The sequence below is a fragment of the Ictidomys tridecemlineatus genome, chromosome 3 (assembly GCF_052094955.1).
Source record: "Ictidomys tridecemlineatus isolate mIctTri1 chromosome 3, mIctTri1.hap1, whole genome shotgun sequence".
Taxonomy (NCBI): Eukaryota; Metazoa; Chordata; class Mammalia; order Rodentia; family Sciuridae; genus Ictidomys; species Ictidomys tridecemlineatus.
Genome location: NC_135479.1, coordinates 32,197,583 through 32,217,426, shown reverse-complemented (window position 1 = coordinate 32,217,426; position 19,844 = coordinate 32,197,583). Strand labels below are relative to the sequence as shown.

At 44.7% G+C, this 19,844-nt stretch overlaps 1 protein-coding gene across 1 annotated transcript; it reads right to left on the bottom strand.

Moving 5' to 3' along the window:
- Positions 1 to 7,345: 7,345 nt before the first annotated feature.
- LOC101966105 (olfactory receptor 4D2) lies at positions 7,346 to 9,140 on the bottom strand. Its single transcript, XM_005321590.3, has one exon. It carries the CDS (start codon positions 9,138 to 9,140, stop codon positions 8,205 to 8,207), a length of 936 nt encoding a protein of 311 aa, XP_005321647.3. The 3' UTR covers positions 7,346 to 8,204.
- Positions 9,141 to 19,844: the final 10,704 nt, after the last annotated feature.

Here is a 19,844-nt window from a genome sequence, read left to right as displayed (position 1 = left end):
CTTTGATTGAGCTCATTTGAGGTTGTTGCTCAAGGGCAGGAATTGCCATCAGCTTGAAAGTGGGTAGGTGCAGTGAGTGCTAAGGCTTTGCAGACCCTTCAGGGCTGGTCACCTGGAAGGGAGGTCTCTAAAGCAAGGGTTGTTGGTCCCTGTCTCTCTGGGGTAAGGCACTGGAAATTGAGCACAAGGACAGTGATGAAGGCCCCCCTCTAGCCTTCACCAGGGAGCAAGGTCTTCACCGTGGTCTGCTTTGACATGTGCTTTTTCAGGGCCAGTCACATGCAGGGACCAGAAGAGGGACCACAGTCCCTCTGCCCTTCCCCATGGGCTTTTTCTCATGCCAACTGGGACCTCAGTGAAAGTTTTCCCTCCGGGATTAGCTTTGCCCAGTGGCAACCAAGAGTATGACTCTGGAGGTGTACTATTTTTTGATCTCTCTCTCCTCTATATACCAAAATCATTATTAGTAATATTTATTTAATGAAATAAGTTATAGTTGGGGCTGGGGTTGTGACTCAGTGGTAGAGCGCTTGCCTAGTTGGGTTCCATCCTCAGCACCACATAAAAATAAATAAATAAAATAAAGGTAATTGTTCCTTGAGGACAATAGTTGTCTATCTACAAATAAAAAAACAACAACATATTTTTAAAAAGTAATAATAATGGCCAGAAAATAAATGTGTGAATTTTCTTTTATTGGACTTTGTTTATATAATCATGCCAATAAAAAATACAACTAAAGATATTACACTAGTAAAAAAAGAATAATAGGGCTGGGGTTGTGGCTCAGTGGTAGAGTGCTTGCCTAGCATGTATGAGGCACCGGGTTCAATTCTCAGCACCATATATTAATAAATGAATAAAATAAAGGTTAATCAACATCTAAAAACTATATTTTAAAAAATATTGGAGTAACACTTTAATTATACAAATACTTTTAAATAAAAGAAAAAACACCTACTTAGTGGTGTCTATAATTAAGTCTATAATTACAGTTTCTATTTTCTTGATTTTTTTAAGTTATTAAATGAACAATTATAAAGAGGAGAATAAATTCAATCTTTGAGATATGATTAAAATTCAGGGGTCTGGGGTTATGGTTTTTCTCACACGTGCAAGGCCCTCGGTTCGATCCTCAGCACCCCATAAAAAAATAAATAAATAAGAGTTATATAAAAAAAAAACTCAGTAAACATTTCATGAGTGAAATAAGATTGACACTTAAAAATACTCCACAGTTTGCACTCATTCACTGTTTTAAATACAATTTAAAACCACAGTGTTCATTACAACCTCTGTGTCGTCGTTGTTTATATCAAATCAGCTGTTTAAACAGAATACACAGTGCTGTTGGCGGGACCAGGGACCTGTGGCTGAAGCCTGCCTGCCTGTTTTTGGACAATTAGCAGTTATTCTCAAAGCAAATACACGTAGCTGTGGAAGCCACTGAATTATTGGGAATCATCTGAATTAACTTCTATATAGAGGGCAATGCTTACTAAGGATATGCAATAAAAATGCACTAACTTGAAGCTTGCGTGGTTTGCCAATTGCAGCAATTTGGGGGACTACAGATCAACCCAAGCTCTCGTTGAGAAGGAGAATTTTTATTACTAAAATTATTTAGAATTGCCACCCCGTGGTGATCGTAGTAAGCAGTCTGTCCTTCCGTCTGTGTTGTGTGGTGAGAAAATTCCCTACAGACAACACACACCTTGTTTTCTAAAAAAGTATTGCTTAATATTCTTTAAGTTGTAGATGGAAACAATACATTTATTTTATTTGTTTGTCTTTATGTGGTGCTGGTGATTGAACCCAGTGCCTCACGCATGCTAGGCAAGTGCTCTACCACTGAGTCACAACACCGGCCCTTGCCCCTTTCTTTTACCTTCACTAAATGACAAGTCAGGAGGCTTTTAAGTCCTTCCATCCCCTTAAGCACCACCGCCCTCCCCCCCCCACACACACACACGCACACGTTGGGTCCCTGGGGAGAGGGAGGCAGGGAGCACTGGACTCTGAGCACCTGTAGGGAGAACGGGCCGCTCATGCTGTACTGGAATCTGCTGTGCAGGCCCCAGCTGAGCTGGGTCACTCTGTGGGATCGCACAATATCTCTTTGGCAGCTGCCAGGGATCCCCAGATCCTTCCATGGTTTCCCAGGCTCTGTAGGACTTCTCCAGCCTCCACCCACTTATTAACCAGCCACCACACTCCAGCTTGATCTCCCTAAAGTTTCCTGATACTCTTCTTCCCCTCACCTCTGGGTCCTTGCACATGTCCCCTTGTCAGACTAACTTCTACTCATCTTCTCGCCTGGGTTGGGTTGTCACCTCCTCCAGGAAGCCTTCCTCAGCCCTTTCCTATTCAGACCCCAATTCGGTCTCAGCTGCAGGGCATCCCACACTGATGCCTCCTCAGCACATATTGTGCTGCATGGAAGGAACGCTGTCACCTTGTCCATCCCTGGACGTGTGCCGAGCACCTTGGGGACCTCAGGCCTGATCTTGCCGGCAGTTGTATATCTAGCACCCAGCACAAGGCTAGGCCCAGGGCCGGTGCTCAGGAATGCTGTAGGACAAACAGGAGAGTGTACTGAACTCCAGGAGTTCACATTTGCTTTCCACCTGGAAGCAAATATACAGCCGCTGGGATTTCCCAAACCTCCAGGGGACAGTGGGGCCATGCCCAGGGTCTTGACCCCAATAGGCCAAGGGGATGGGGTGAGGAAGGGGGTGGGGGCATAATGGAGGTGATGTAGAGATGGGAGGGCTTTAGGGTGGGCACTAGGTGGTCCCCCAGGGCACGAAAGAGACAGGAGCCCGAGCTCTGGGTGACTGGAGTGGGTGCTGCTCAAGGGCTGTGAGCGTGAAGAACCCACTGAGCACGGAGGCCACATGCTGGGGACAGGGCGGGTGGGGCACCCCACGGGGTTGGGTGTTTGGGAGCCTGTGTGAGCTTTTCCCTCAGCAAGTGGTAACCAGAACCCACTGCTGGGCCATGGGGACCTCAGAAGTTGGGGAGTCTCAGAGGTGAGCTCTTCCTCCAAGAGGGAAAAGGGTGAAGTAAAAAGCCAAGGACACCTGCACAGACCCATGAAAAAGGCCACTCTCGGGGTGCCAGGAGGTGGCGAGTCTGCTTGGAGACTGGGGGTAAGAGGGCCAGAGGAGGCTGGGCGGTGTCCTCAGGGACGAGGGGCTGAGGCTAGAGACAGCCCCTCGACGGTTCCCCCTTCCTTCCAGGGTTGTGGGAGTGTGAGGCTCTGAGGGACTTGGCTCTACAAGCATCCAGTCCCCTCTGCTGGCTTCTCCTGTCCCTCTGAGCAGCTTTTCCTGGGAAAGGAATCTAAGGGGGTCACCATCTGGCTCCCACCCCGAATCCCATCTCCCCCTACACCCACTGGCTTTCGGCTCCTGAATGGGCCTACCCCCTCCTCCTCTGGTCTCAACCCCGAGGGCTCTTCCCCCTCTGCTGGTGACTCCTTCTGAGTGTCCAGGTCTCATTCATAGGGACCCTTTCCTGGTCCACCCCCCAGACATGATGCAGTTGGTGGGGTCTTCCTCTTCCCTAGGCTTCCAACTCATTTCCTCAAAGTTCACATCATTGTAATTATACTCATGTCTCTGCGGTTGGATTTGGTTAAACTCCAGCTCCCTGCAGGTCTGTGGGTGTCAATAGCTGTGCACCTGTTTTATGGCTCAGTAGCCCCAACACTTAACATAGCGCCCAGCAAGGAGCCAGATGCTGATTTGTGGAATGGACGCATGTCCTGTGACCTTGCCTGTCATGGTTCCGAGGTTGGGGGATGGATTTGTGCCTGGACATCTGCCAGGACCAGGGGCATTGCTTTCTCTGGGCCATGCCAACCCTGGGTCAGGGGATGCAGTTGGTTGCAGGCCTGGCCCTGCTAGAATCACATCCAGACCTTGGACCGTAAAGGAGGTCTCCCTCCAGGGCACCTTTCAGCTTCAGTACACTTGAACCTTCCCGCCCAGCTTCCCCTGGCCAGCTGATAACCTCAAGTTTCTGCAATCACTTTCACAAGAACCGTCCACCAGCCACAGGGGAGCTGCTGGCCACAGGCCTGATTTGATCTCTTTATCTGCTCTGCTCCAACCGCCCCATCCAGACAGCGGGGTCTGAGCAGGGCTTGGGGCCTGGTAGCCCTGCCTCTGCTCCGTTTTCAGGGGTTCTGGTGGTGGGGGTCTTTGGCTTTATTCTAATGATGAGAATACTGACCTGCACAGCGGGAAAGGGCCTGGCTCAAACTTCCAAGGCTCCACTTTAGGCCGAGTCTAGGATGGACCAGGAGTTTGTGCACATGTATGTGAATTTGTATATATTTGTGTTCCAGAGCTGAGGACTGACCCCTTTAGGGAGGCAGTACTGAGTCTCTGCCTTTAGCAAGCCTGGAGAAAGCAGGCTTTGGAGAGCTACCTGGCAGTCCAGCACCATCCTGCCTCTTGAGAAAGAGCTTGACCTCTCTGATCAATTCGACAAAGGGCAGGAAGGTTCAGGAGGCAGAAGGGTCAAAACATGAGAGGTCACAGGTCTAGACTCGGGAGTCAGCCAAGGCAAGCGCCCCTCCCTTCTCTCCTCCCGCCTGCCTTGGCCTTCTGTGAGAGCTTGTTACCCCACCTCCTCCATCAGACTGGGGATTCCCAGGAGCAGAGACTGGGGTACAGTAGGGGAATTGTGGCCTTGCAGACAAGAGAGATCCTGCGTCGATTCATGACGTCATGAGTGAGAAGGCTCCAAGGGCCATATGACTCGTAGGGTGCTGCCATTTGTAGTAATTGGAGCCCTGGCAGCGCTGGAATCCAGCAGGAATGGCTGCAGCAGATGTGCGTGATTTCTTGTCCTTGCTGTATGTCGGCCCAGGGCCTCACATGGGCTAGGCGAGCGCTCTACCACTGAGCCCCAGCCCCAGCCCTGGGACTTCGTTTTTAATGTTGAAATAAAGAAAAAACAATGCATCATGGTGCCCAGGAAAGGGCCCTCAGTAGGGGTCTGACTTACCAGCCAAGCTCCTAAGGGCACAGATGTGACCTGATGGAGAGAAGCCCCTCTGGAGGCTGGCAGGATGCCTGAGCCTGAGCAGGCAGAGCATGTAGAGTGGGGGCCTGGAGCCCCCTGTGCTTGAGGGGGTCTGGCAAGCCATGCGCTGCTTCCATTGTGCTGACCTCCAACCCTCTGGAGGGCTCCTGTGGGCTGACTGCCCCAGCTCCGGGGATAGAAGCCACTCTGAAGCAGGGGCTGGTGGGAGTCTGAGAAGGAGGGCAGCATCCTCCTTCAGTCCCCCATGGCCTCACGCTGTAAATAAAAACATAACACAGTCTCTCTACAAGAAAGGGCCCATAGAGGCATGTGTGAATGTGGTACTGCATGCCTATAATTCCAATGATTGGGGAGGCCAAGGTAGGAGGATTGCAAGTTTGAGGCCAATGTGGGCAATTTAGTAGGGACCCTCAAAATAAAAATAAGGACTGGAGATATATCTCATGTAAAATGCCCCTAGGCTTAATCTGCAGTATTAAAGAGAGAGAGAGAGAGAGAGAGAGAGAGAGAGAGAGAGAGAGAGAGAGAGAGAGAAAGAGAAAAAGAAGAAGAAGAAGAAAAGAAGGGGGAAGGGGCCCGTAGTGACCTGGTCTTGTAGGCTAATCCCAATACACCCAGGAAGAATGGATGCCTGGAGGCTGTCAGGATTTAGACACCCACTTAAGTGAAACAATCTCTTGCCTGGGACATTAAAATGTGGAAGACTCAGAAATGCCAAGAAAGAAGCTGGCCTGATAGCCCACACCTATGATCCCAACCACTCCAGAAACTGAGGCAGGAGGAACGTGAGTTTAAGGCCTGGGTTCGATCCCACAAGACAAAACACAAAATAAGGATTCACTTTCCAGCCACAGCCTTGTGCATCTCTCTGGGAGCGGTGGGTGGTGATCTTGGGCTCCCAGTCCCTGGCAGCACCAGAGGTGGCAGGAGCCAACGCCCAATATCCCAGCTCCCTCTGTTCTCACTCATAGCTCCTATTGGGTCAGCCACAGCTACTGCCATATTTGTCCCCTGGAGGTCCCTTTCTTCTTCAGGCTCCTGATCAAGGGTAGACATGGATTTTCTTCCCTGACATGAGCCAAAACAAAGTCAGGAACCTATGGATCAACAGGACAAAATTGGGCTGGGCACAGTGGTGCACGTCGATGATCCCAGCAACTCTGGAGGCTGAGACAGGAGGGTCGCAAGTTCAAAGCAACCTAGCAAAATCCTGTCTCAAAATTAAAAATAAAAAGGTTCAGGAGATGAAGCTCAGTGGTAAAGCTCCCCTGGGTTCAATCCCAAGTTCCAAAAAAAAAAAAAAAAAAGACAAAATAGGACTGAAAAAGCAAACAGTAGGCAATTAATATTTGTTTAATGAATGAATAAAAACATGACTATTCAGATGTAACTAAAGACAACCCAAACCCAATTAGGTAATGCTACTTAAGGAGTGACCTTCCTGTTGATTTCATGGTAGACATTGCTGGAGGGGGGACATTCCTGTCCACTCACACCTTCCTTCTCTGGGAACACCCTTACCCACAACCCCTGGTGGAGGGGGACTGGCTGGTCACGCTTAAGTCACAGGACCTGTATATCCCCCAGCCACAGGGAACACATGGCCCAACCTCAGCCAATCAGATTGTTCTCACAGGACTTTGGAATTTGAACCCTAACAGACTCAGCCAGTCAGCGGCAGTAAGCAAAATGGATGGGTCAGGTTTAGGGGCTGAGACCCCTGTTTGGGCCACATGCAAGATAACTGCAATAACAAGGAGGGATGCAGGAAGAAAGGAAGAAAAGGGAACCAGCTATGTCATTCCCGACAGTACCTGACCCCACTCTCCACCCTAAAATAACTCCTTCGGTTTAGCTAAGGTTGTCTGGGCTGTGACACTCAGCAACCTAACCATAATCTGTTTCTTTCTCTGCCCGATAACTTGATCTCAACCCCTAACTTTGGTTGTGGAGGAGAGATATGATGGTGTGTGGCAAGAGCTCCAGGCAGGGAGGAAGCAAGGCACACCAGAGAAATGGAGAAAGAACAGGCTCAGGTGGAGGTAAAGAAACTGAAATAACAGCAACTGATGTAGAGAGGGAGGCAGAGAACAAAGGAGGAGTGAGAGGAGAGAGAGAGAGAGAGACCAAGGAAGTTAGAGCCAAAAAACTACCATTTATAGACACACACACACACACACACACACACAGACACACACACACACACACACACACACACACACACACACACACTATGGATCAAATAAGTGCTGCATCAGGTCTGAAATGTATATTTGCAAATGGGAAGGGAAATAAAAGGATGAGAGATCAAATGAACAGATCTTCTGATTCGTATTTGTAACAAGTGTTGAGTCTGCGGCAGGAAGCATCCGACTCTAACAGACATGGCCCTGAATATCTACTCCCTATTGGGCGTGTTGCATGACCCTCTGGAGTTCAGCCCTCATCCTTTCTGTGCCTCACTCACCTCGAAAACACAATTCAACTGATAGAAGAAGAAATGTCAAGGATAAGAATAACAATAATTCTCACAAAGTTTGTATGATTTACAAAATACTTTCTCATGCATTTTAAACTTTTAAATTGTATCGAAAATCTGTGGCATTATTGGGACTGGTCTTGTTTTATACACTTTGAGGAGACTAAGAGAGGTTAGGTCGCTCATCCAGAGTCACCAGTTTGAAAAGTGAAACGTCACACATCTCCCAACCGGAGGATTAAGATGACAAGTCTCTTAATTGGTCTTGCCAATACTCTGGACTCAGAATAGAAGGAGATGCCAGGAAAAGAAGCAATTTAGAGAAACTAGAAAATGTTCTGGGGGCAATGCTGCCATCATAAAAAGAAACTTCAATCAGGAAAGGGCCAAAGGAAAGTGTCTTTTCCAGGGACACGCCAACATTTCTCATTGTTTCAAGAGCACAAACCACAAAGAGAAAGCATCCTTTTTTCCTAAAAAACTGAATAAGTTGTTCAGTGTCAAAGTCCATAGACACACACACACACACACACACACACACACATACACACACACACACATCACTAAAAGATGATTCTCCCAACACAGGCTATGAATTGAGCAGATATAGTGTCTCTCTCTCCATCTTACAAAGGGAACAGGTCAAAGAGAAGTGATTGACCCACAGTCACACCTTTTTACAAACCAGCCAGTGCATCCCTAATCTCTTCACTGCTGCCTGCATCTCCTGGTTCCTCAAGGTGTAGATCACAGGGTTGAGCATGGGAGTCATGACCGTGTGGCTGATGGACACAGCCTTGTCCATGGGGAAGGGGGTAAAGGGCCGGGCATAGAGGTAAATGCTTGGAATGAAAATCATAGACACCACGATGATGTGGGTGGTGCAGGTGGAAGCTGCCCTCCTTCTCGCCTGCCCTGGGTGGGACCTCAGCATCACCAGGATGACCAAGTAGGAGGTCAGAAGGATGAAGAACCAGATGACATCCAGCATCCCACTGTTGGAGATCATGAGGAATTCCAAGAGGGAAGTGTCGGTGCAGGCCAGTCTCAAGACCTGGGGAACATCACAGTAGAAGTTGTCCAGGATGTTGGGGCCACAGAAGGGCAGGGGGAGCATCAAGGACAACTGGATAATGGAATGGAGGAAGCCTCCTATCCAGGCTGCCCCCACCAGTCCCACGCAGAGCTGAGCGTTCATGATGGTGACATAGTGGAGAGGCCGGGAGATGGCCACCAGACGGTCATAGGCCATCACTGAGAGGAAGAAGACCATGGCACCTCCCAGAAAGTGGAAGAAGAAGATCTGAGCCATGCACCCCTGGAAGGAGATGGTCTTCTTCTCAGACAGGAAGTCCACCAGCATTTTGGGGGCAGTGACGGAGGAGAAGCAGAGGTCTATGACAGCCAGATTTCGGAGCAGGAAGTACATGGGTGTGTGGAGCTTGGAGTCTGAGGTCACTGTGACAACAATGAGGAGGTTTCCCACGACGGTAGTGACGTACACAAATAGGAACAGCAGAAACAGGAGAGGCTGCAGCTCCTGAGTCTGTGAGAGCCCCAGGAAGACAAAATCTGACACCCAGGTGAGGTTCTGTGGTCCCATGGCGTCTTCTCCATACAGCTAAAGAAAACGAAACTCAGACATAGATGTTCCAAGTCACCACTTGCCCTGTGAAGGCTCAGGGGACTCAGACGGAGTCGTTGGGGTCCATCTGATGGGCATTCTCATATGCAGACCATGATACCTGGTGCTGCTCTGTCCCTGAAGGGTTCCCACGTGGGTGCTGGAATACAGATTCCTGAGATATCCTAGAGTCATCCAGAATTATGCATAACTTGCCTATCAAAGATGGAAATAGTCATAGGAAAACACTTGGAGTGAGGCAGATCTGGAGTCCGGTTCAGGTCTTCCTCATTTCCTTGAGATCAGACTGAGCATCTTACCTGTTCTGTCAGGATCTGAGCTTGCACATCTATAAGGTGGGAACAAAAAGGCTCTCTTTATAGAATTTTCTGTGGGCTAACATATAAAGTCTCTAGAATGATGCCTGGCATAATAAGCAGTAATTCCTCTCCTCTGCTAAGACTCCTAGTTTGAAGCCATCCCTCCTTCCAGTCTCTAAGATTTGGACACAACATTTAACACATGAAAATGTTAAGAGCTGGGGCTGGGATTGTGGCTTAAGAGGTAGAGCACTCACCTAGCATGTGTGAGGCACTGGGTTTGATCCTCAGCACCACATCAAAATAAAGTAAAGATATTGTGTCCACCTATAACTAAAAAATAAACATTTTACAAAAATATTTAGAGCTTTCACACGCCTGCTTTTCCTCCACAGTTCAATCATAAGGTCCTAGAGACTGGGGTCTTAATTTCACAATTTATTTGTACCCTTATGTGTCCATTCTTGTCTTGGTCAGTACTCAATGAGAATATGATGAATAATTATAGGACATCCAAGTCCTTGTGGAGGAACCTCTGAACCCAGCTGGATTCCTGGGTTACCCAGTTTCTTCCCAGTCCCCAACATAGGTATGGCTTACTTTGTAAGGTTCCACAGGACATTGTGGAGGCAAAGAGAGAGATGGGGGAGAGAATTCACTGCATTAAGAAACAGATGATGGATATTGCCTGAAGGTGACTGAGTTCTTCTGAAAGGACAGCAACTTTAGAAGATTTACTGAATCTAAGGGTAGAACAAAAAGGAAGAAGTTGAATGAAGAGAAATGGGAATAGAGGCAGTAAAGGAAATTACAGGGGTGGAAATGGAGTGATATAGGACAGGCAAAGGGTGGGGAAGGGGAAATACTGGCGCTGGGGAGAGAATGGGCCCATTTGGAGAAGCATATGGAGGGGAAGAGACATTGACAGAGTATGGAGTAAGTGGTCTCCCACCCCGTGTCCTGTCTCAGTCTCCCCCACCCTCTCTCCCCTGGACCATCACAATCTAGTTTCTCCTGGAGGTAATTCTCTTCTCATCCTTCACTTCCATATGCTCCCTTCCATTCCAGTTCTCCTTTTACACAGCTGCCCAGGAGATGTTTCAGTGCAGGTTGGACCATGCTCCTTTCTTGTTATAATCTTTAATGATTATTTTGTGCTCACAGCTTAAAACTCAAACTCTTTGAGTTACCTCAAATGCTTTACGGATAGAACCAGGGGAGAAAAACATACATTAACATGTGCGTGCAACTCCCTCTCAGAATTCCATAGGAAGTAATAAAATATTCCCTCCATATACCTTTCGAATCAGTATTCCTTGTCACCAATTAGTGCTTAAGGAATTCATATTTTCTACATATGCCATCTATTTAGTTATTACCATATCTTTGGTAATAATTCCTGTTCCTTTAAATACCTTTTGCTGTCTTTTCAACCTAAAAGCCCTCAGATATCCCCTTCTTCTCTTTGACTCCTTCCCCCATACAGAATTAACTATTCCTTTCTCTGAATTCCAATAATATTTTTCAAGTACCTCCATTTTAGCACTTACCATTTTTTCCTGTTGTCTGTCTGAATTACATTAGAAATTCAATAACATAGTAGGTTCAACAACTCTCACTTAGTAATTTCTTTAAAAAATTACCAACGTAATGTGTTAGCATTTAATTATGTGACAAAAAAATTATGGCTAGGTGGAGAATTTCATAGTTGATTTTCTTCATTTCTTTTTGTCCATTGCTCTTTGCATCTTCCCTTAAAATCACAGGGCCAATTCTACGTTGGGTTGTTTTTGTGGTAAGCTGGAGCATCTGTTTTTAACAGCATATTCTACCTGTTGTACTTCCTGGCTCTCTCCTGACACATTAGACTCACTCACATCAAGTCTATATCACTTGTTTCTTACTCCCGGCCTCCAGCAGATGTTGCAGGTGAGCAAACTCTGTCCTCGCACCTTCCTTCAGCCCAGAATGGGACCTTTGTGGTCTTACATCTTCTTGGAGATCTTTGCTGTAGCTGCAGCTTCCCAGCCCTGTCCATTCCTCATGTGTACGCTCAACCATGGGGCCCTAGAGGAAGTGGTAATAACCTTGGGAAAAACTATTGGACAGGGCTCAGGAATCAGAGCTGGGCTAATTACCACTGGGACCAAGGGAGAAATGGGAGTTGTTAAAAAGTTTCTATACGTCTCAAAACATATACTCTTTGAAAGGTCTTCCTTAGGGACCCAGAGTACCAAGAACACTGGAAATTTTAGAGATTTGGGGAATGTGGAGTTTGCAGGAAAACATCCAGAAGGATGAGGCCATCTTCCAAAGAAATGGATTCTCTAGTAGTTTTAGAAGAAACTATTTCTTAAATCATTGATTCTTACTCTTGAAAGAATCACCTAAAGGTTTGTTAAAAGACTGGCGTGCCCAGCCCAGACTTTCTCATTTGGCAAGTCAGTGGTAAGGCTAAGAATCTTACTAACCCAAGGCATTTGTAACGAGTTTTCTGTAAGCACTGGTGCATCTGTTCCAGGGACTGGACATTGAGAACCTCTAACTTGCTCATCCGCATGATGGAAAGTTCTCCCGTGGCTTTGTCAAGCTAAATGATTTGATTTTCCTTTCTTCTCTTTCTTCTTCTTTTAAACTGAAGTGATCTTAGGCAGTCATAGGTAGGAAATTGTTTGTACACTACAACAGAAACTTAATATCCCATAAACCACCTTCTTCTTTTTGCCAACAGACCACCACAGTTAATTCACCACTCATATCCAATTCTATTTGCACCAGCAATAAGGTGCTTGCATTCTTCACATGATAATTATTACCCTCGTTAATATAGTAGTTGGTACAGGAAACCCATAGATGCTCTTATTATGAGGAATTGATTTTAAAAACTCAATTTAACTAGAATTATAAACTCGATGTGATGTAAAAATGGTGTAACTTCTTAAGTAGAGTTCTCTTCTGGGTGAGGAAATGAAGATTCCACCTCTAAATGAAACGAATGAGAGCATCATATTGTGAGGAAGAGCATGCTGAATGGAAGGTGCCAATGTGGATATCTTGGGAAAAGAACAGTATGGCACAAACCAGATTTTTAATTTCCAAGAATTTTTTTCTCATTCCCTGATTATACCTTTATGAAATGCAATCTTATTTCGTGAATCTTGTTTTGTTAAAGCTTTTTCAAAGTGTCCCTTTCTCTGTCTTGATTATATTCATGTTAATCACCTGATTGTGATATGATACTATAGTTTTGCAAGATATATCTGTCTCCGCCTGTTTGGACTGCTAGAAAAGTTTATCTCTCATGGTTCTGGAGCCTGGGATATCTGAAATCAAGGCACTGACATATCAGGCATCTTATGAAGGTTCTGGCTTACAGAGCTGACTTCTCCTTGTGTCCTCATGTAGTGGAAAGAAGAGGGAATTCTCCAGGGTCTCTCTTATAAGGGCACTAATCCCATTCATGAGGGCTCCACCCTCATGTCTTAATCACCAACCAGGATACCATTACGTGGGCTATTAATGTTTCAACTTGTGGATTTGGTGGGGCACAGACATTCAGCTAATAGTAGTTACCATCAGAGGAAACTGGATCAAGGGAACATGAGAGCTCTGTTATTTCTTACAATTTCAGGTGAATCTACAATTACTTTTAAATGAAATTTAATTAAAATCTTTTTTTAAAGTTTTCTTCTTTTACTTATATTATTTTTGTTTTCTTATAGTTCATTTTTTTCAGTTTCTTGGGCTTTTAAATTTTGTTTTACTGTCTCTCTTTTAAGTTTATGTTAGTGTCTATCTTATATCTTTTATATTGTTATTCATCCGTCTGACAGTCTCTGGCTAACATTTAAAATTAAACCTGAAAATACTGACTGGAAGCACTGCGTGCATGATCAGGGTTGAGAACCTGTAGGTCTCACAAAGGCTGATCAGGTCTGTTGTTTTTCCAAAAGATCTCTGAGTGCCAATTTGGAAAGATGTCCTGGAACTGTTTAGTAATCTCTAAATAGAATCTTCTGGTTTTTCTGTAAGGGCTCAGATATTGGAGTTCTGCATTAGGGTTGATGGAGAGAACTAGGAGTGGGGTTTCCTTTTGCCTGCATAAGCACTTCCAAGCCCCTGAGCCCACTGATCTTATTCATGTTATTTGTTGGCTTCACTAGGCTTTTGATTTTATGACCCCTCTACATGACAGAATTTTCTCATTGTCAAGATTTTCTCTTACAGCCCGTTGTATCTCTTCCTGCTGCCAAAGGCTTAAAACTACCTGACAGACTCTATTGTTTGCCATTCCCAATGCTTTATTTCTTTTTCATCCTGGCTAAAATAATCAGATATTCACCTTTGTATTCCCCTTTATAGACTGGGATGACCATATGACGATGCTGGCCAACTAAGTCATGTAAGAATTCTACTGACATGGTCTAAGAAAGTTTTCCTTCCCAATAAACAGGAAAAGGTACATAAGTGCTTTCCTTCTAAAATTAAATTAATTTAATTTAATTTGAATTTTTGTGAAACTTGGGATTGAACCAAGGGCTTTGTGTAGGCTAGGTAACCATTTTACCACTGAGTTGTATCCTCAGCTCTCTGAATGAATGTTAATATAAATATATGATTCCTGAGCTTTGGCAGGCATATTGCCATCATGTGGGGAAAAGTAAGGAATTGTAGAACAACCCACTAGAATCCCTAACATTTTTGAGCTACTAAATAACCAACTTGAAATTTCCTGTTGTCTAGTCATGTATTAGCATGAAATGATAACTTTCTCATTATCAAATCTGCTGTCATTTGATTGTCCTGTTATTTGCAGCCCAAACATCTTATTTATCTATATTTCAAAGGTTGTAGCTATTGTTTTCTAAAGAATGCACACACCCATTTCAGCTGCATCATATGGTAAGCATCACATTTTAAGAGGGAGATGTCGCTGAACAAGAGTGAATGACCGAAGACTTGACCAGGATGGTGGAGTCAGGAAACTAATACCAATGGGACAATCAAGGGAGTGCAGATATTTTATCTTGAGAACAGATCATTTGGAGGAGGTGAAAAATATCATCAGATATTTTAGTGCAAAAAAGTGAAAAACCCACTCCCACCTTCTGTCCCTGAACAGTAGAGGTTGCTCCATCATGGTCCACTTTGAGAAAAAGGAAACTGAATTCAGGAAAGTCGCAACAATTTTGGGCATTTGCACGATCCCCGCCCTATGTCTGCCTTGTCCACTCACCTGCCATCTGCCACTGTGGACCTCTGGACGGCTCTGATGCTGAATGCCCTCAACTGTCCACACCCCCACCCGATAGAGAAGAAGGACTCTGGTTTACTTCCCCCAGCTTCACCCCCTTTCAGCAGGAAGCTGTTTGGAGATGTCATTACCCATTTTTCCATAGAAATGGAAAATAGGAATTGACAGTGGGGAAATGTCACAGTGGTCCACTTTATGCTTTGAATATGACCCTTGCTACTCTGCCACTGCAACTTATTTTTTAAATAGATGTGTTTCTTTTTCTTCCTCTCTCCATGCTCCTCCCTAATCTCAGGGGAAACAGGATTACCTTTCTTCCCCATCCTAGGCAGAGTTACCCGTCTCTGAGCACACACCCACCACAGGATGGTGGGGATGGTACCAGAAGATCTCAGAAATGACTATCTCCCAAATTAACAAACAAATTACAACTCCAAGAGAACATGTGGAATGTAGCCTTCACATCACCTCTTTAAAAGCCCCCTGTTCCTGCTGATGGGAGAAGCACAGCATTTGGGACAGGACTCCTGTGTGTTTCTCTTTTGCTAGAAAAACAATGAACCTTCTTTTTTACTTTTTCTCAGAATAAAAATAAAATAAAATAAAATAAAATAAAAGGGTGAAAAGCCTGTTCCCAGGGATCACACAGCTCAAATAAGACACAAAATCCACTTCCATTTCCCTCAGTGCTCATTTCCAAAGTTTGGCTATGAATATGGGGAAATGTATGAAATGGAAAAGGAATAGAAGTGAAGGAAGATAGTAAACTCATTTATGGCTTAGAGAGAAACCAAGAAGAGCCTAAGACTTTTATTTCTTGGATGAAATGATTGCTGGAAAGGAAATAGGAACAAAAAAAAGCTTCAGTAGTATCTTCTTAACTTTGGATCAATATTTATTTGTTTGTTTGTTTTGGCTTAAACCAACACAACTTTATTATTTTTTGGTTCAGGGGATGGAGTTCAGAGCTAACAGTGGATCTCACTGGCTAAAAGCAAGGTGCCAACACAACTGTATTCTTTCTGGAAGTTATGGGACAGCCCCTTACCTTGCCATTTCCAGCTCCTGTGTTCCTGTATTTCATCTGTATTCCTCATCTCTTTTTTGTTTTGTTTGTGTTCTTTTTAAATTTTAATTTGTTATATATAACAACAGGATGCATTATAATTCATATTACACATATAGAGCACAATTTTTTATATCTCTGGTTGTACACAAAGTAGTCTACCAACCAAGAAAAGACCAGGACTGGACGGATACACAGCTGAATTCTACAAGACCTTTAAAGAAGATTTAATAGCATTACTCTTCAACTTATTTCAGGAAATAGAAAAAGAGGCAGCACTTCCAAACTCATTCTAGGAAGCCAATATCACCCTGATTCCAAAACCAGGCAAAGACACATCCAAAAAGAAAAAGAAAAAGAAAGAAAGGAAAAGAAGAGAAAAAAGAAAGAAAGAAAACTTCAGACCAATATCTCTAATGAACATAGATGAAAAAAATTCTCAAAATTCTGGAAAATCAAATACAAAAACATCAAAAAGACAGTACACCACAATCAAGTGGGGTTCATTCCATGGATCAATATTATACAGAGACCTTCACGAAAGGATGCATACCCCACAGGACACAGAATAAATACACAGAAATAGAGAGAAGTGAAAAATATATTTTGAAATTGACAGAAGGGAAGAAAGAGCAGTAGAGAGGAAAAAGTGAAATGGTCAAGATACTTGGAAAATTTAAAATGAGTAATGTATATATTATGGTTTAGATATGAAGTGTTCTCCCAAAACTCAGGTGTGAGATGATACAAGAATTTGCAGGGGCAAAACGATCAGATTATGAAAGGTATAACCGAATCAGTGGATTAACACACTGATATGGATTAATTGGGTGATAACTATAGGCAGGTAGGGTATGGCTGGAGCAAGTAGGTCACTGAGGTGTGCCTTTGGGATTTCTGTTTCGTCCTTAGTGCTCTCTCTCTCTCTCTCTCTCTCTCTCTCTCTCTCTCTCTCTCTGTCTCTTCCCCTCTCTCTCTCTCCCTCCCGCCCACCCTCCTTCCCTCCCTCCCTCTCTCCTCTGTTTCCCGGTTACCATGTCCTGGTCTGCTTTGCTCCACCATGCCCTTCCATCATGATGTTCTCCTTCATCTTGATCCCAGAGCTGTGAAGTCAGCTGACCATGGACTGAATCTCTGCAATCATGAGCCAAAATAAACTTTCCCTTCTCTAAGTTATTCTGGTTGAATATTTTGGTCACAGAAATGCAAAAACTGACTAAAACAGCAATTGGTAATGAGAAATGAGGATGTTGCTGAGACTAACTTGACAATGTAGTTCAGAAGCCTTTGGAACTGATTTTCACAGGAGAGGAATTTTTGAAAAGCTTAGAGATATGTTGAGAGCCATAGCTGAAGGGGTCCCAGCAAACTTCCAGCTGCCAGCAAACTTCCAGCTGCCAGCAAACTTCCAGCTGCCAGCTGATGATTGGCTCACAGCGGCCCCAGCAACATCTAGCTGATTGGCTCCTCGGCGGTGATGCTCATTGGGCTGTTTCCCTGCCCTTTCAGGCCACGGAGCTGCTCATAGGGGGACTTCTTTGGCTCTGCCCACACGACCCAGCCAATTGGCCTCAAGAGCAGGAGGATTGGGGGAGGTGGAGAGGCTTGTGTTGGGGGTGAGAGGCTTGTGGGAAGCCAGTGGTGGCAGTTGGGCTCTGAGGGTTTTTTCCTGAGGAGCTGTTTTGTTTGGCGTTTGTAGTTCTAAAAATAAAGTTAGTTTCTTTTGACAAGTGGCTCCTGAATTGTGCCCAGCCAGACTGCAGCAGAGATACAAGGTGGAAGATCTTTAGAATATTGTAAATGGAGCTTAAGGGACAATTCTTGTGGGGCCTCAGAAGACCAGAATGCTGATAAGACTGTGGACAATAAACTCTGAACACTTGAAGCTTCAGAGGTTGACTCTGTTGAAAATTGGACTAGAGGACATTCATGTTCTGGCAAAGAATTGTCCACATTTTCCCCATGTTCTGAGATTTTTCTGTGATGCTAAACTTAAAGGTGATGGACTAACCTAGTAGAGGAAATTTCATGGAAGAACAATGTTCAAGTGGTAACATGGATGTTGCTGTCATAATTAGGAGCAGAAAAAAAAAGCAGAAAGATTTGAAAATCTTGCTGTTTGGTCAGAAAAGCACACGGAAAACTGGGGCTAAGGAAGGTGTGGTTAATAAAGAGATTATAGCCACTAAAGAGGTGCTAAGTACTTTGAAGAGAACAATTGGAAAGATGGCTTGAGGGCATCTCAGGAATTGGCATGATCACACTCAACCCAGGTTCAAGGCTTGTAGAAGTAAAAATTCCTTTGAGAAATGACTGTTAATGGTAAATTTGAATTGTTAATTTTATTGGATTAAAAAATGCCAAGGATTAAGAGGCTTATGGGTGTGTCAATGAGGGTGTGTGTAGAAATAACTGGCACTCCTGATATGGAGGTCCTCTCTAAGTGTGGTCAGCACTGTCTAATAGGATGATGGCTTGGATATAATAAAAATTGGAAAGACAAGAAAGCAGCAGCAGATGCAAGCTCTATTCTTCTTGAACCAGTTCTTGATTGCTGCTGAGGATATTTAATTCTCATCTCTTCCCTCTTCCAAAGCAGAATCTGTCAATGATTCCTCAGAAGCTTTGGGTAGCACCGTTGATCTCTCTGGTTCTGGGGATTCAGCCTCTTGGACTGTGCAGCTACTACTTACTAGTTCTTCCAGCTCTCTAGCCTACAGACGGCCACTGTGGACTATCCAGCTTCTGGTTGAGAAAGCCAACTTAATAAGTCCCCTTTTTATAATTATACTTCCTGTTGATTGTGTTCCTCTAGAGAACCCTGAATAATACAGACACCATGGGGGCACCCTTCTTGCACAAGGTGAAGGATGAGGGCAGGGAAGACCTAGGATATTGTTTTACGTACTTTGTCATTCAGACACTCAGAGGCTGCTACAGCCATGTTCCCAGGAGTCTCAATTAGTGCTCAAGATCGTGGCAAATTTTAGCTTCAACATAGTGCTAATTCTGCAAGAATGCAGGATGCTGGAGTTAAGGGGTCATGGATTTCCACCAGGATTTCAAAGGAAGTTCTGGGAAGTCAGGCAAAGTATAACAAGGTTGAAATCCCTGATACATGAAGATGTGAGAAGATAGCTGAAGCTGCAGTGGAGACTGCTGAGATTAACAGAGGACAGTACTATGGAACATCTGCTGATGAAAACTGCAGGAATCAAATACAGACAAGATAATATAGAGGCCACGTGTGCTGCAACCAACAAGACCACGGGGTCAGGGCCACACAAGAACCTTGGAGAGAATATCACTTTGTCATGTGCCCCAGATGATGGATGTGAAGCTGCAGAACTTGTTTGCCCAGTTGGATTCTGGTCTTCTTTTGGTCCTATCCATTCTTTCTATACCACTATTTATCCCTTTTGGAATGGAAATACTTACTCTGTGCCATTGTATATTGGGTATATGCAACTTGCTTTTGATCTTTACAGGGGAAAATATCCAAGGGTTTGCCTGGAGTCTCAGATGAGATTTTGGCCTTGGAATTTTGGTAATACTGGGACTGTAAGACTATGGAAACTCTTATAAGTGGACTAATTTGTTATTCCATTGTGAGATGGGTGTGAGTTATTGGGGGACTTGGGCAGAATGCTATGGTTTATATGTGAGGTGACCCCCAAAAGCTCATGTGTGAGACTATGCAAGGAAGTTTAGACGGGAAACAACAGGTTGATGAGAGCCTTCACCTAACCTGTGCATTAATCCACTGATATGGATTAACAGGGTGGTAACTTCAGGCCATCAGGGTATGGCTAGAAGAAGTAGGTCACTGGAGGCTTTTGTGGATATTTTGTCCTTGGTGAGCAGCGTGCTCCCCCACTCCTTCCTGGATGCCATCTTCTGAGCTGATTTCCTCTGCCGTGCCCTTTTCCCGTGACATTCAGTTTCACCTCTGGCCCAGAGTTATGGAGTCTGCCAACCGTGGACTGAGCCTTGGAAACCATGAGCTGAAATATACTTTCCCTCCTCTAAATTATTCTTGTTGA

What these genes read in the sequence shown, in the direction of transcription:
- LOC101966105 (XM_005321590.3), bottom strand. Translation starts at nt 9,140, where the DNA reads ATGGGACCACAGAACCTCACCTGGGTGTCAGATTTTGTCTTCCTGGGG.